Source organism: Ambystoma mexicanum, chromosome 6p (assembly GCF_040938575.1).
Source record: "Ambystoma mexicanum isolate Mex_15411 chromosome 6p, UKY_AmexF1_1, whole genome shotgun sequence".
In the NCBI taxonomy this organism is placed as follows: domain Eukaryota; kingdom Metazoa; phylum Chordata; class Amphibia; order Caudata; family Ambystomatidae; genus Ambystoma; species Ambystoma mexicanum.
The window spans coordinates 598,580,315-598,593,905 of NC_090935.1; the positions used below are offsets into that span (position 1 = coordinate 598,580,315).

General features: G+C 44.1%; 1 protein-coding gene across 2 annotated transcripts in view; it reads right to left on the reverse strand.

Annotated features, from left to right (window-relative positions):
* The window catches only part of PDE8B (phosphodiesterase 8B), a 1,197,077-nt gene that overhangs the window by 131,571 nt on the left and 1,051,915 nt on the right, over positions 1–13,591 (reverse strand). For both annotated transcript variants that reach the window (XM_069627430.1, XM_069627431.1), the window contains one exon: positions 812–1,029. In XM_069627430.1, coding sequence (XP_069483531.1) covers positions 812–1,029 — 218 coding nt within the window. The remainder of the gene's footprint in view (positions 1–811; positions 1,030–13,591) is intronic.

Consider the following 13,591-nt stretch of genomic DNA (forward strand, 5'->3'; position numbering starts at 1 on the left):
GGTGCTTCCTAAGTTTCAGTGCAATTATAGGGTTACCCCACGTGTGAGTGCTTACCCACATCCATGTGAGCATTTATGCTATAATCATCTTATCTTGCAAACTCTGGGTGATAGTCTCTATGGTGGATTGGTTTATGAGTGCATGTTATTGGCGAGTGCCCACTCCCTGTGTGATCCTGGCCACGTTTCATCGATCAGTGCCCTCTGCATGGTGTCGCACATGGGGACCCTACCATTCATTGTCAGTGGTCCCACTAGTGCAGAGTTGAGGACTATTGTTCTATGTGTGCCTGCTCATATAAACTGGGTGATCACAGGGGACATGGCATACCGAGTGCAGCCAATCCTACATGTTCAATGAGCAGTGATTTATCAATACACGACATGTGAATCTCAGGACGTTTCCGCCCCACAGCATCTCTACTTTAATTTATTTGTATAAGCGCTACCAAAAAAGGCTCCGAGACATACGGCGCCCAGCACTAGAGTCCCTACAGAGATGGTTATAGACATTACAAGCAAGAAGCCTAAAAACGAGCTGTCTATGCTACTGGAAGGAACTTATCTAAACAAACTGGTTTGCAGTTTTTTCTTAAAACTCTCCAGTGACTCCCATCCTGACATTTAGAACATAACAGTTTAGACGGCATACATAATACATCTCTAATGTTCATCTAAGAAACTGATCTAAAGTGAACATGATTTTTTAAAATAACATTTTTTACTAGTGATTTTAGATTTAGGTGACAAGCAAGTGTCCCGTTGTATAACTGTTCACATCCTCCATGCCACATGAATGTATGATGCTCACCTTTCCATGGTCTTGAAGATGTTGCACTTGTTGTCTTTCACAGTGAGCTGGAACGCTAAGGCTGTGTGATGGCTTTCCAGCACAGCTGTGTCATTGTACAGCACAGCTAATTCACTGCCTGCATTGCAGAGGAAGGAGTTAGTGCGGCCTGGATGGTCCACATCGTGAACTGTGGCAGCAATTAACGCAGCAACCTCATCCATTTGGTCCAGGCATCCCTGTGGGATTAGAAAGAGAGCAATGCCTCACTTACTAGCGTCGAATAAAGCACATCTAGGACGAATATTACCATAGGTTCGAGAGGGAGTACAGTAACACATCGCCCTCTATTCGAGGAAAGCCAACAGATCTGAATTTAGAAAAAGAAAACCAACAATAACAATGCAATGCAGCACAAAAAGGAAAAGCACTTCAGTGCAAGAAGCAGCAGGGAATCAAAAGATGCTTCTGATAGCATCGATTTACAAATCCCTCTCCATCTTAGACAGCTCCACCCACTGCTACAAAAGGGCCACTGGTGTAACAAAGCTTTCACAGGATCCACTTGTTCTGAATCACGGAGCAGCTGACTGGCATCAGTCCCACTCATGGATATATCTTCATGAGATCCGGCAGAGAGTTAAAGCACTCTTAACCAGACCTAAAAAATAGGACTGTTTACTGCTCAGTGAATTTATATTTATTTTATATTTATTAAGCACTATAAGTTAAAGGGCTGTCACTCTCAACATAAACTGGGTAGAAACTACACTACTGATCAGTGGCAATGCTTGAATAGTTCCTTCTCTCTTGTGTATTCCCATTTGCTTGTGAAGGGGCCATTTGTACTCCATCTCTGGGGATAGGATGTTTCCGCAAGGGTCTCTCTACAACATGGCACGCATTTAGAAACCCCAGCCACAATAAGACAAGTGTTTTGATCAATCTTACTCAGGGTGACATTGCACTGCCTGCTACCGGTACTAAAATGCCAAAGATGGTTTACAGGGGCAGTGATGGTACGGGGCAGGCTACATTTGCAATGCCACCACCACATGGTAATGCAGTCTGCACTGCCTGTGCGAACCAATTAATGGGCTATAACTGGACCCACTGCGTAACTCCGACGAGTGGTGTGTAATGGGCGGACTGTATCGCAAAGCTGCAACCAGCAAACCCTGTGGTTTAAGTCTGCATACTATGTAATAGGAGCCCCATGTTACTGTCCCCAGTAAATGTCAAGTTGTGAAAGCTGTCTAAGGTGTCAAGTTGTGTCCAGTGTCTTCAGATGTGTAGCAATATGTTTTATTGTCATTTTCATACGAAAAAGAAATTATGATTTAAAAATAGATACTTTTGAACAAATAGGAGTATGGTGTTACATTGTTTTCAGATGCGCTCATACTGCGTGTGTATCTATACATTGTGTGTTTGTTTGATGTATATATGTGACTGTGTGTGGGGGCTACTGGATGGTGCTGTGGCATGCATGGTGTGTTAGCTGCAAGCGTCTATTCTACTATCACATTTCCGGTTGAGGGGTGTTTCATACTTTTCTGAACCCCCCATAACATTGATGACATGTGCTAAATATTCTCAGTGCTTGATGTCTGGCTATACCACACTGATGATCCCTTATTTGTATTTATTTACTTTACTTATTTATTTATTTACGCTTTGGCGTAAAGCGCTATATAAACATAATACATACAAATAATAAATAAAAATACAAATGTCTGGCTACACCACACTGATGATCCCTTATGAGAGTGAAACACGAGTGTGGATGTCTGCAGCCGCGAGAGCTGTTTGTCTTGTGTTGATGCAGCTACAAAGCTATGTATGCAATGGTGCCGCCCTATAGAAGGACACGTTTCTTAGTCAAATGCTATGCCTTTGGGCTAATTTGCCTGTCCACAATGTGTTGCTCAATGGCTGAACTGTGGGTGCACTTTTGGGGATTCCTACCAGATTGCTCTGCGGCATGCATCGCTTGCTGGCTGAAATGGCCTATTCTGATAACACAATGCAGGTAGAAGGGTTTCTTCATGCTTCCTAAAGCCACCATAGCATTGACAGTGATGGCTAAACATGACCCAGTGATGTCAGACTATACCAGACTGATGATCCCTAATGAGGGTGAAATGCATATGTGGCTGTCTACATCCTTGAGAGCGATCTGTCTAAGGTTGATATATCTAGGGGAAACAGCTCTGCCCTATAGGGCCGAGACAGTTTTCTGTAGCCAAAGGTACGATTTTGGGCTAATTTGCACACCCACAATGCACTGCTGAGTGGCTCTAAATTGGAGAGGAACCTCCTGGGATGGCTACTGGGTGGAGCAGTGGCATGCGTGATTTCTTATATGAAAGGGTCTATTCTAATCACACACTTTTTTAAACCCGCCGTAACATTGATGACGTTTTCTAAATACACCCCAATGCTCCAATCCCAGGGATGCCAGATTACACAACATTGATGATCCCTGATGAGAATGACATGTGCATGTGGCTGTCTGCATCCTTGAGAGCTGGCTGTCTTGGTTTGATAGATCTACGTATAGAATAGTACTGCCCTAGAAGACAAAGACAATTTTCTGGAGCCAAAAACATGCGTTTGAGCTCATTTGCATACCCCAAATGCATTGCTCAGCGGATATGAACTTCTGGGGATGGCTACTGGGTGGTACTGTGACATGTGTGACTTGTTAGTTGAAATGGGCTATTCTACTATACATATCGCGTGTGTATATGTATATATTTACACATCCCGGTCGCAACTCTATAGTTAAGGTTAAATCGAACTGTCCATGGAAAATGCTAAACTGGTTTCTTGTGTAACTTTTGTTTCCATCCATAAAAGTTCACCAAATTTGGCAGGCCACTGATCTGGTCAGATCTGAACGCCCATGCAAGACAAGGCGATGTGTCATCAATGTGCTCATGCCAACTTTATTACTGAAAAAAACTGTTTTCTGAATGGGACTTTTCATAGAAGCTGGAAAAATGCACTATTTAGCCCATGATGTCTCAAAACTAACGGATTCGATGTTTGGAGTTGAGGCAAACCTCCGGCCAAAGGCTGAAGTTGTACATGCTGCACACATTTGGAAAAAGCACATCATCCAAACTCTAGATTTCACTTTTTAAGGCCTAACAAATGTATTTATATCTGAAAGTGTGGGCAGTCTGCACAGTAAACAGACACACACCGTGTTCAATCAGATCATATCTGATTTGTACACAATCTCTCCACAAGCCATAACCCTTAGAAACAACACCACGCAATGCATCATACATGGTGGGTCTTTTTAAAATGAGTGGAGTGGAAAATGGCAGCGTAAAAGCTAGGAGTCTTGCTTTTACGCTTCCATTTTTCTCCCCAGCTCACTTTTGTGGGAGGGCAGTAAAGCAGAGTTTGCACCTTAGTTTTGCTTTGCTCCTCCATCTTGGAAAAGCACTTGCTTTTACGCCTGCCCGAGATTTTCATACAGGCGTAAAACCAAAGGCTTCCTATGGGCTGCGCCTTGGTTTCACACCTGCTAAAGACTGGACAGATTCCACATGAATCTATAATAAAATGCTTCCTGCAAAGCGTAATGTTCAGGCAGTGCTTTATTTTTTACAAACCTCAGAGTAACATTCAAGAGTAAAGACGACTTTGCCTGGTTTCAATGTTTACTTTTGTACTACACTATGCACATGTTGAAAATTGCATGCAGCGGACCCAACAACACGTAAGTGCAAATGTTGCAGGGTCCCCGCCTGCAATTTGCATTTACCGCAAAATAACCCCACAGTGTGATTCTTTTGATGTCAAGGGTTGTGATGCCCAAAGAAGTTTTATTGAACCAAGCAGCCTCTTTTGCCTCTACAATTTTGAAACGTCAAAGTTGCAAAACATCAAAAGCCGATGCACCCTCACACAAACAGTTTGATGGAGAGATTCAAGGAGACCCTAAACAGAAGTTAAAAGTCAATAGTTCAGGAAGCCAGTGAATTATGAACCGGTGTAGCCATTGCTCCCCTCTGAAACCTCAACAGACTCCACTGTTTTTGCACTATTATACAGTGAAAATCTAGAAGTCCTTTATTCTTGTCATGCTCAATGAAAGCTAAAACAGACAATCCAAAGACAACCAAAATATGTTAATCCTAAAACTCCAAGGATGGCTGTTCATTGGGGCTAGGAATTATTACGCTGAAACCCAGCTCTTCGTCTTCTAAAATTCTATGGAAACAGGAAGCAAGCCTAGTGTGTATTTAATGGTTCAAACATAGAGCCCATTTATCAAAGACATATTTGTCAAATATAAAGATCCGTTTCTTATTAGTTTGTTCCCATAGCACTCTTTGATTTTATGCAAAACAGCTAGAAACCCTCGTTGGTTCCATTTGCTCTACTTCCCTTTCTCATCCGGGTATTATTGGACTGACTGATCAGAAAGTAATTTACAGGGTAGTTTTAGGTTTTGTTAGTGTGCTTTGCTATGTGAGACAAGTTTAACTTTCTTAGAATGACTACAATACATAATTGAAGGACAATACAAAACAATGTTAAACAATGTTGCAAACACACACATACGTGCACCCGTGCTAGCACACACAGACACACACACACACACACATATACATACGCACCCTCTTCAAGATAATTGTGTTTTTTTTCTGTTGTTCCACTGCTGTACGAAATGTTTGTAGTGGCTCTAGCAAATCTGCACCCGCAAAGGTTCTCCCACCCAGAGTAAAATAGAGAGAGCGAGCCAGAGAGAGTGGGAGAGAGAGAGAGGCTGAGAGAGAGGGAGAGAGAGAGAGTTGGGCGCAGAAAGGCACCAATTAAAACATCAGCACAGGGCATAAATATACTGCCTCAGCTGGCTAAAACCTTGGGTAGACCCTCTTGGGTCTGAAAATCTCTTAGCTCAACCATGAAATCACCAAAACACATGTTCTTACAGTATAACCCCACAAGAGAAGGAGAGGCACATACATCGGAACACCTGACCAGATGCCATAATGATGTTTTCACTGGCATTTCATTTCTCACGTTTCCACTTGGGCCTCTGGGTTAGCCTGAGAGGGTAGATTGTGGACACCACTCCCCTGCAGAAATTGCTCTGCGCCACCTCCTTCAGTAAAAGTTCTCTAGTGCTTTTGGGAGGAGGGCCATCAGTTGAGGAAAAAGTGAATGCGCCACAGTGATGTGGGTACTATTGGTTGCCCATGCAACCACACCCAGAGGAGTCTGCAACTCGCAGCTGTATGGATAGTTGACACAGTAGGCATCCAAAGAACTGTGCTATATTGATGGTATTTCTGTTTCCAAGAATCAGTGGAGACAGCAGCAAGAAGGGGGTGGCAAGTGGGAAAGTCCTATATAAAAGGCTGGAAAAGCCTTCCTGGAGGCACCATTGGGAACTCTGTGTTACAGCTCGAAATGATATTAGCAAAGTACAGAAAGATGGCGAGGCAGATTCATGGCAAACTAAATGACGGGCAAACTGTGCAGAGAATATTGTGCATGCACTGAATGATGGCCCATGAAGTATCAATTGAGGGCAATTAAAAGCCCAAACCTCAACCTCAGGCATGCTGCACTACAGAGTGGTGACCAGGGCACACTGAAGGCAGGCCAATGCAGGGGCATTTAGGGCGTTCGAAAACAGGTTACAAATCACCATCCTATGGCCGGATACACTATTGAGTGGTGCCCAGGCTGCACTGAACGATGGCTTGACAATCCCCAAGCTCAGGCTTAATAGACTGTACAGTGATGACCACGCCATACTGACTGATGGCCCAATGGAGGAACCTTTCCTTTTCTGGCACTCCAAAGCTGCTTCCCAATAACCAACCTCAGGCCCACTACACAAATGGGTGATGGCCAACCGCCCGTCCATTATGCTTATGCAGACACAGAGGGCATTGACACGGACTGGGCAAAACGTCGAAAAGAGGATGCTGAGTTGGTTCATCTGATCTGGGAGTCTATGTTCTTGTAGAGCTAGCTGGTGCCGAATAATTAAGATGATTATAAAGGGAGACCTACTTGTAAACAAGAAACTATGCTTGCTTGAGTTATGTGGACTGAGTTCCTTATTCCAATAACAGTTTTGCTTTACCTCTATTTTGCCCTGTCCGACATTTGCCTTACATCCGCCCAGTCAGTGCACATTGCATCAGATTCAAAAGGGCTGCGAAAGGGGGAGCACGCACTTGCAACTTAAAGTTGAAAAGTAGGTTTACCATACCATTTGCTGTTTTTGTGCCTGCATCTGTTTTGCATGCAAGGTGCTCTGCAAACCAAGCACATGTAGGCTAGCACGTGCAGGAGAGAAAACACTGACACATTTGCAGGGCAAGCCCAGCCTGTGGATTGTCCCTAAAATAATGAAATTACACATTTTTAGAGCAAATCCTCAGTGTAGACGGTCCCCCTAAAGTAACACTGATGGCTCATGCTTGTAGGGCTAACGGACAGGTTTCAAAGCAGCCAGTCTTGCACACCTTGGAAATATTGTCTGCAATTAAGAAGTTCAGGGAGTCACGGGAGGCAAAGTTTGGATCATTCGGGTAGAGGTCTTATTACTCAGACAGGATTTGCATGAAGTTTCTTGCATGGTTGCAGAAGCAGAGGTCCGAATTTCACATACGGAGGATACCAAATTAAATATCTCAAGTGAGAGGCCTGCAGCGACTAATGAAGCAGCTGGAACTACGGGCCGGGGATGTCGAAGGAAGGATGAGGCAGAGTAGCATTGGTGGTGTTGGCCCACCAAAGGGATTTGTGGATGTGGAATCCGAGATATACTTGGTTAAGTGGCTTAAAGGCCATCTGAGCGTGGAGAAGCTGAACATATCCTTTGTAAAGAAATGGGCAAATAGGATTTGGCTCTTCCGAGAGGGCTGAGCACCAAGTTGCTGAATTACAGCGACAGGGATGTAATTCTGCAAGCTCCTAGGAGGACGGATCCTGTCAGACTGAATTCCGAAAAAGTCATGATTTTAACAGACTGTACATATGCAGTCCAGAAAGAGGAGAGGTATTTTGAGGAGGTAAAGCGTAAACTGTGATCTTTGCAAATTAAATACTGCCTTTTGTTCCCAGATAAACTGGAGAATCTTAAGAAGCCGGTACTGGGTCGAGCATTGGAAAATGAAGCCCACCAGGAAGAATTGTAGACATATCTGGGGTGGCAGTAGGGATGACACTATGGTGGAGGCTAATGTGTTAATTGACGGTAGACGTGAGTTGGAAAATGCGGACGATCTTGAAGAGGATCTACCTGAGTTTGGAGAAAGTTAATTTGCAAATGTGATCAATGTTTGAATGGTGGTCGTCTTGTGTGCTTTGGTCTATGGTTTGAATGATAAGATGAAAGATGGACGGCTGCTATTGGCTGGCCAGCCCAACACAAGAACAAGGCACAAGGAACTCTTTGTACATTGGTGGGAATGTTATGGGAGGTGTTCGAGATAGTGATGAGGTGGATCTTCATGCCAGTGTCCTATGGGGTAAGGCAGACCTGGTTAAGAGATACATGGATGATCGATGGAGAGATATGGGAAATAAAGAACAGAGCTCCTTGGGCTGAGGAGGTTGTCGATAGGCTTCTCGAGGCAAGAGGCACACAATAGTCAGCATAGTTTGGAATCCCTACATAATATGAAGAACAGGTCAAGCATGCATGAGGAAGGAAATAAGTCAGGGAGGATGTAGGCATGACGTCTTCAAAAGGAAATACCCAAGGATCATATGGTGACAGTGAAGAGTCTCGATGAAGAGTTGTGTCATACACATAGGGCTATAAATGGCATGATTAAGGAATATCATCACATGACATATACTCAACTATATACTCAACCCTCAGTACCAGACCCAGTGCAAAATCCAAACTCCTTCAGTTGACCAACGACAATAGGGCAAGGTTAGATGAGTAAATATCACCAACAGAAATTAAAATGTCAATAGAGGGAGTTACGGAAAACACCAGAAAGTGATGGCTTTCTGGTGGATTTGATGGGCCCCACATATATATTCTGTCCCGGGATTTGTGTGCACCGTATGAGGAGGCGTTTGATGAGGAGATGCTACTTGCTTAATTACAAGAGGTGATCATTTCCCTATGACTCAAACTGGGTAAAGAGGATAAAAATCCCATTTACTAGACATTTAGCAATGTGAATACAGAGGGACATTAAAATATTAATACATGCTGACCAGTCAGGATTCATCACAAGAAGAAATGTGACAATAAATGTAGGGAGACCTTTGCATGTTATAGAAGCGGTCGAACAGGGGAGGAATGACAATGCAGTGGCCTGTTTGGAAGCAGAACAGGCTTTCAATTCAGTTGGGTGGGAGTATCTGCAGGCTATCCTGTGACCAAATAATGTAAACCCAAACATCTGGAAGTAGATAACGATACTCTGCACTAACCCCATGGCTAGGAATGAAACTGGAAAAAAACAGTTCATAACTCAAAAGAGGCAGACGGCTCTGTCAACACTACTCGTTGTGGTGGCAGCAGAGCCCTTGGCTGGCCACCTCAGGCGCTAATTTGAGGGGGGAATTGTGACTGACGTCGTTGTAGGCGGAAGACTTATTGTTGTTCACGCGAAACCCCATAGAAACGTACCATTATATAAGGAGGAGCTGAAGAGATGTAGCCTCATCTCAGGGCTCAATATCAATTGGGTAAATACATGTATCTTTCCTTTGGAACAAATAGCCTCATGAACAGGGACTTGTTACAGAGGTGGCAAATTAGGAGGGCCTGTGATTCTTTTCCATATCTTGGTGTCCAAATGGCAAGAAAGAAGAAACTGGTATTGGAGCTGAATATCCAATGCACTATTAAAGGGATTAGAAGGTGAATGATGTTTTGGGACAGATTGCCAATAACGATGCTGTAAAATGGAGCCATAGCAAAAATGATAATTCTACCAATATTCCTATATATATTTTAGTCTAGGCACTTCTTGAAAGAATTAGATAATTACTATCTGCATTGATTCGGGGGTAAGGTAGACATAGGCTTAGCCTTCACTTGTAGAAAAGAGCAGTGAATCGGCGCAACTTCATCTCGCGGCACAGTGGTTTATAGAGGGTAGTTCTCCAGAAAGAGACTTCTTTGTGCATAGCACTTCACATGTAACAATGGATGAGCTGCAGTTGCACTTGGGATACTGGCTAACGCTTGGCCTGGTGAGATTGTGACTGTTAGAATGGTGTGGGCTAGATTGACAACGATGATGCAATGGGACACTCCAATTTGGGGACTAAAACACTTATTTAATATATCTCAGAAGATAGATATATATATATGTGGATAATTGTCTGGGATGCACTTAAATTGAGCACTTTAAACCAAATGGGGCTGGTGTTTGGTTCAAGTGTCCAAGGGGTCAGTTTGCACTGGGGTCTGGGCAATTCCTACAACACACTAGTATTACAAATGCAGCTCGTAATCATTGGCCGCAGCTCCCAGTTGAGCCAGCTACAAATACAGTCTTGAATTTGTTGCTTATACAAGAGATGGGACCAGGATTGGTTTTGTACAGGGCTCTAAGTCACAAGCTTCCACAAATGTATATGAAGGCAAAGGATAGGTGGAATCATGACTTGGGAGTAACGCTTGGGGATGATCAGAGGCATAGGTCAATTTTACCAGTTAAGGGGTTAATAGAAATTCAAAATTTAAGGCGATTCAATTGAATTATCTTCCCCGGAGGCACCCTATACTGTAAACCTTAAACAGATTTAACACTGAGGCAATGCTGCAGTATATTAGATATCGCAGTGAAGATTCTTCCGTCATAGATTTGGTTTGGGGATGTGCGGTAATACAATCTTTTTAGGAGACACTTATACAAATATAATTATAGGAGTGGAGAGGTTGGCGGGTCCTCTGTCTTGTATTACAGGATTGGTGAGGTGGAGGAACGTGGGGAAGGCAACAGGCATGTTTATGAAGTTACCTCTTATACTTGCAAAGAGGTCATTGCTCTGTCCTGGAAGTCTCACTCATCTTGTGGATTAAAACTGAATTAGTGGTGCCCGAAAAGTATCTGGGATCCGAACTCTATTGCGACAATAGAATGGGGCACTTTGACAAATGCACTAAAATGTCCTCTGGATACCTACCCACCAAGATTCGTATCTGAGTGGAATACTAATTATCGTCATAAAGGACTGCAACTGCCAGTTCAGGCTGTGGAAGATAAAGGTGAGGAAAGATGTACTCAAACTGAAGGACAGAGGCAGGGGAAGGAGGTGGTCCGATATAGTACCCCGGGTGGTGGGCGTGGGCAGGGGGTTTGGTTGTTTAGTTTGACATGGCACAATTCAAACTTGAAATACGGATGTTTTACATGTCAGACCTATGTTGACATTGCTTTAGCACATTGATTGGATGCTGCAGTTGGGGGGTGGAGGCTGGGATAGGGGGAGTTGGGTGTATGTGGTTGTATTGTGCAGCAGCTTTTGGTGACTTTTTGCCTATGCTTGGGGAACACATCAAGAAGACCAGCGGATTAGAGCATTGGGAATAACCTGAGAAAATGGACCGGCCTGTTATATAACAACTATATATAGCTGGTATTTTCATTCCGGGATGATACTATTGTAAGAAGCTGCCTTGTTGGCGAATTTTTGTAATGGTTTATTTCATCTTAATAACAATTTATTTTAAAAAGTCTCTGCAAGCCTTTGCACGGCATTCACATCCCACCAGAATGTGACCTCAAAGGAAAACAGGAAGTCAGGCTTGTTATATTGGCATCGAAAGAAGGTTTGCCACCAACAGGATCAACATAGGTTCATGAATTTCTTTTATGTAACAAAAAGGCAGTAACAATAAGATATACCTTTCCCTGCGTTTAAACCCTGAATAATAAATGTCGGAAAATCGGAAACGTACAATTACTCCCTTTGGTCGCTGTAATCGGAGCCAGGGTTGCGGGGGTGTCCCCTGCATACCGCTGTGGTAAGCGGGGCACAAGAACATTATATAAAGGACCCTGCAGCGTCAGCTGAGACCCACATAAGTGGGTGGAACTGACTCTGCAGGGGTAGTGAGGAGTCGGCGGCGTACACAGAAGTGTGCCGCCGTAAAGGTAAGTGGTTGCGGGAGCAGGTAGGGCAATGATAGCCGGGGGATGCAGGCAAAGGGAACTATCTGATCACTGCGCCGTAATGGGAGTTGACATTTTCGTCATCGGTATTCTGAGCGGCGCAGTGGTCACATAGATCCGGAAAATCGACACGTGAAATAGTAAACAATGTGGATAGTAGACACACACATTAATGTTTATGATTTTTGGTGCGTGTGTAGTGCTGTGTGTGCATCGAGCTTGGTAATATTTGTAGGTTTTAGACCTCCTTGAGCGTATAGGCACACGCACATCAGCCCTGTGATCACATTGTTCTTAACATGCCTTTGAGGGCGTGCGTCTTGGAGGAAGAGCTGCAAGTTTGGTGTTTTGTATAAATATTGTGGGTATAACAGTGCTGGAAGTGGAAGACATGTACTCTGGGAACCCACCTCTTGTGGATGGAGAGTAGGAGTAACCCCGAGCATTAGGGGAGAAGTTAGGGGTGGAATCATGGCAGGCAAGTGAAAAGTTATTGATAATGGCGCAGTGGTGCACGCCTGTAATCCTAGCTCTAGGCGGGAGATTGAGGCTGTGGATGGGGGTTTGCGGCTGCTGTTCACTATCGCACACAAAGTGACCTGAACGGCCTTTCTGAGTGAAATCCTTTGTGTTGGGGGTTCTTAACACCCGTGGTTTGGGTGAGGGCTGCGGTCAGTGAAGTGGGATCGACCCGAGAAATAACAATCCTGCAACTAGCCTAACTACCATGTAACAAAGCTTTCTTTTTCATGTTGTTGTTTTATGTAATTACACTGAACCATTTCAATTTTCTGTACTGGTAACCATTAAGTCCGTGTCAATTAAGTCACGCGGAGTCTGTGAGCAGAGTCCAGTCTGCAGCAGTGTGAGCAGGAGAGAGGAGCTGCAGCTATGGTCCACGAACTTCGTTTCCAGTGTCCAGTGTGCCTTTAAGAAAAAAAAGCAACATTTCCTTCAAAAACATCAGAACAGCGCGGAGCGTGCGCGGAGTCCGTGAGCAGAGTCCAGTCTGCAGCAGTCCGCAGCGGCTCGCGACTCGTGACTGAAGACAAGTCAAGAGGTAAGAGACTTTCATGGGGGATAACGGGTGGTTGACACGGCTCAAGTTAAAACAAACCCAGAAATCATTGACTCTAATGCACAGCAACACTATGGATATTGAACTGCATTTAAATAGTGCTAAGGGAAGTGAACATGAAATTGAGAGTGAATTAAGACAGCGTTTACCTCTCGACGTAATTGAAGGAGGAGGAGAAAGTTGTGTGAATTCCGCCATTCCCGCTATTTCTAATGCTACTTCTAATGCCCAATGCTTAACAGGCATAGCTTTGGAAGTGCAAGACGATGCGTCTTGCAAACGCACAGAAGTAGCAGCGCTGGGCTCCAAGGAAGCTCCCTCGCTGCAGAGCTTGAGCCGGTGTGTGCGTTGCGCTTAGATGAACTGGCAATTGATCCAATTCAAGTCCAGGCGCCGGTTGAGGCCCGTGAAGCTAATCCTACAGAGAACTCTGATGTTGAATTAATGCCAATACCGCACCAACTCTACCTACGTGATCAAGCCAAGAATGAAAATGCACGTGTGGTCATTGAGAGTACTGCGGTCTTGAAGAATGAAATGGTTAGCAAGGAAAAGGCTTCCATTGAAGACCGCCGTGAACCCACGAAC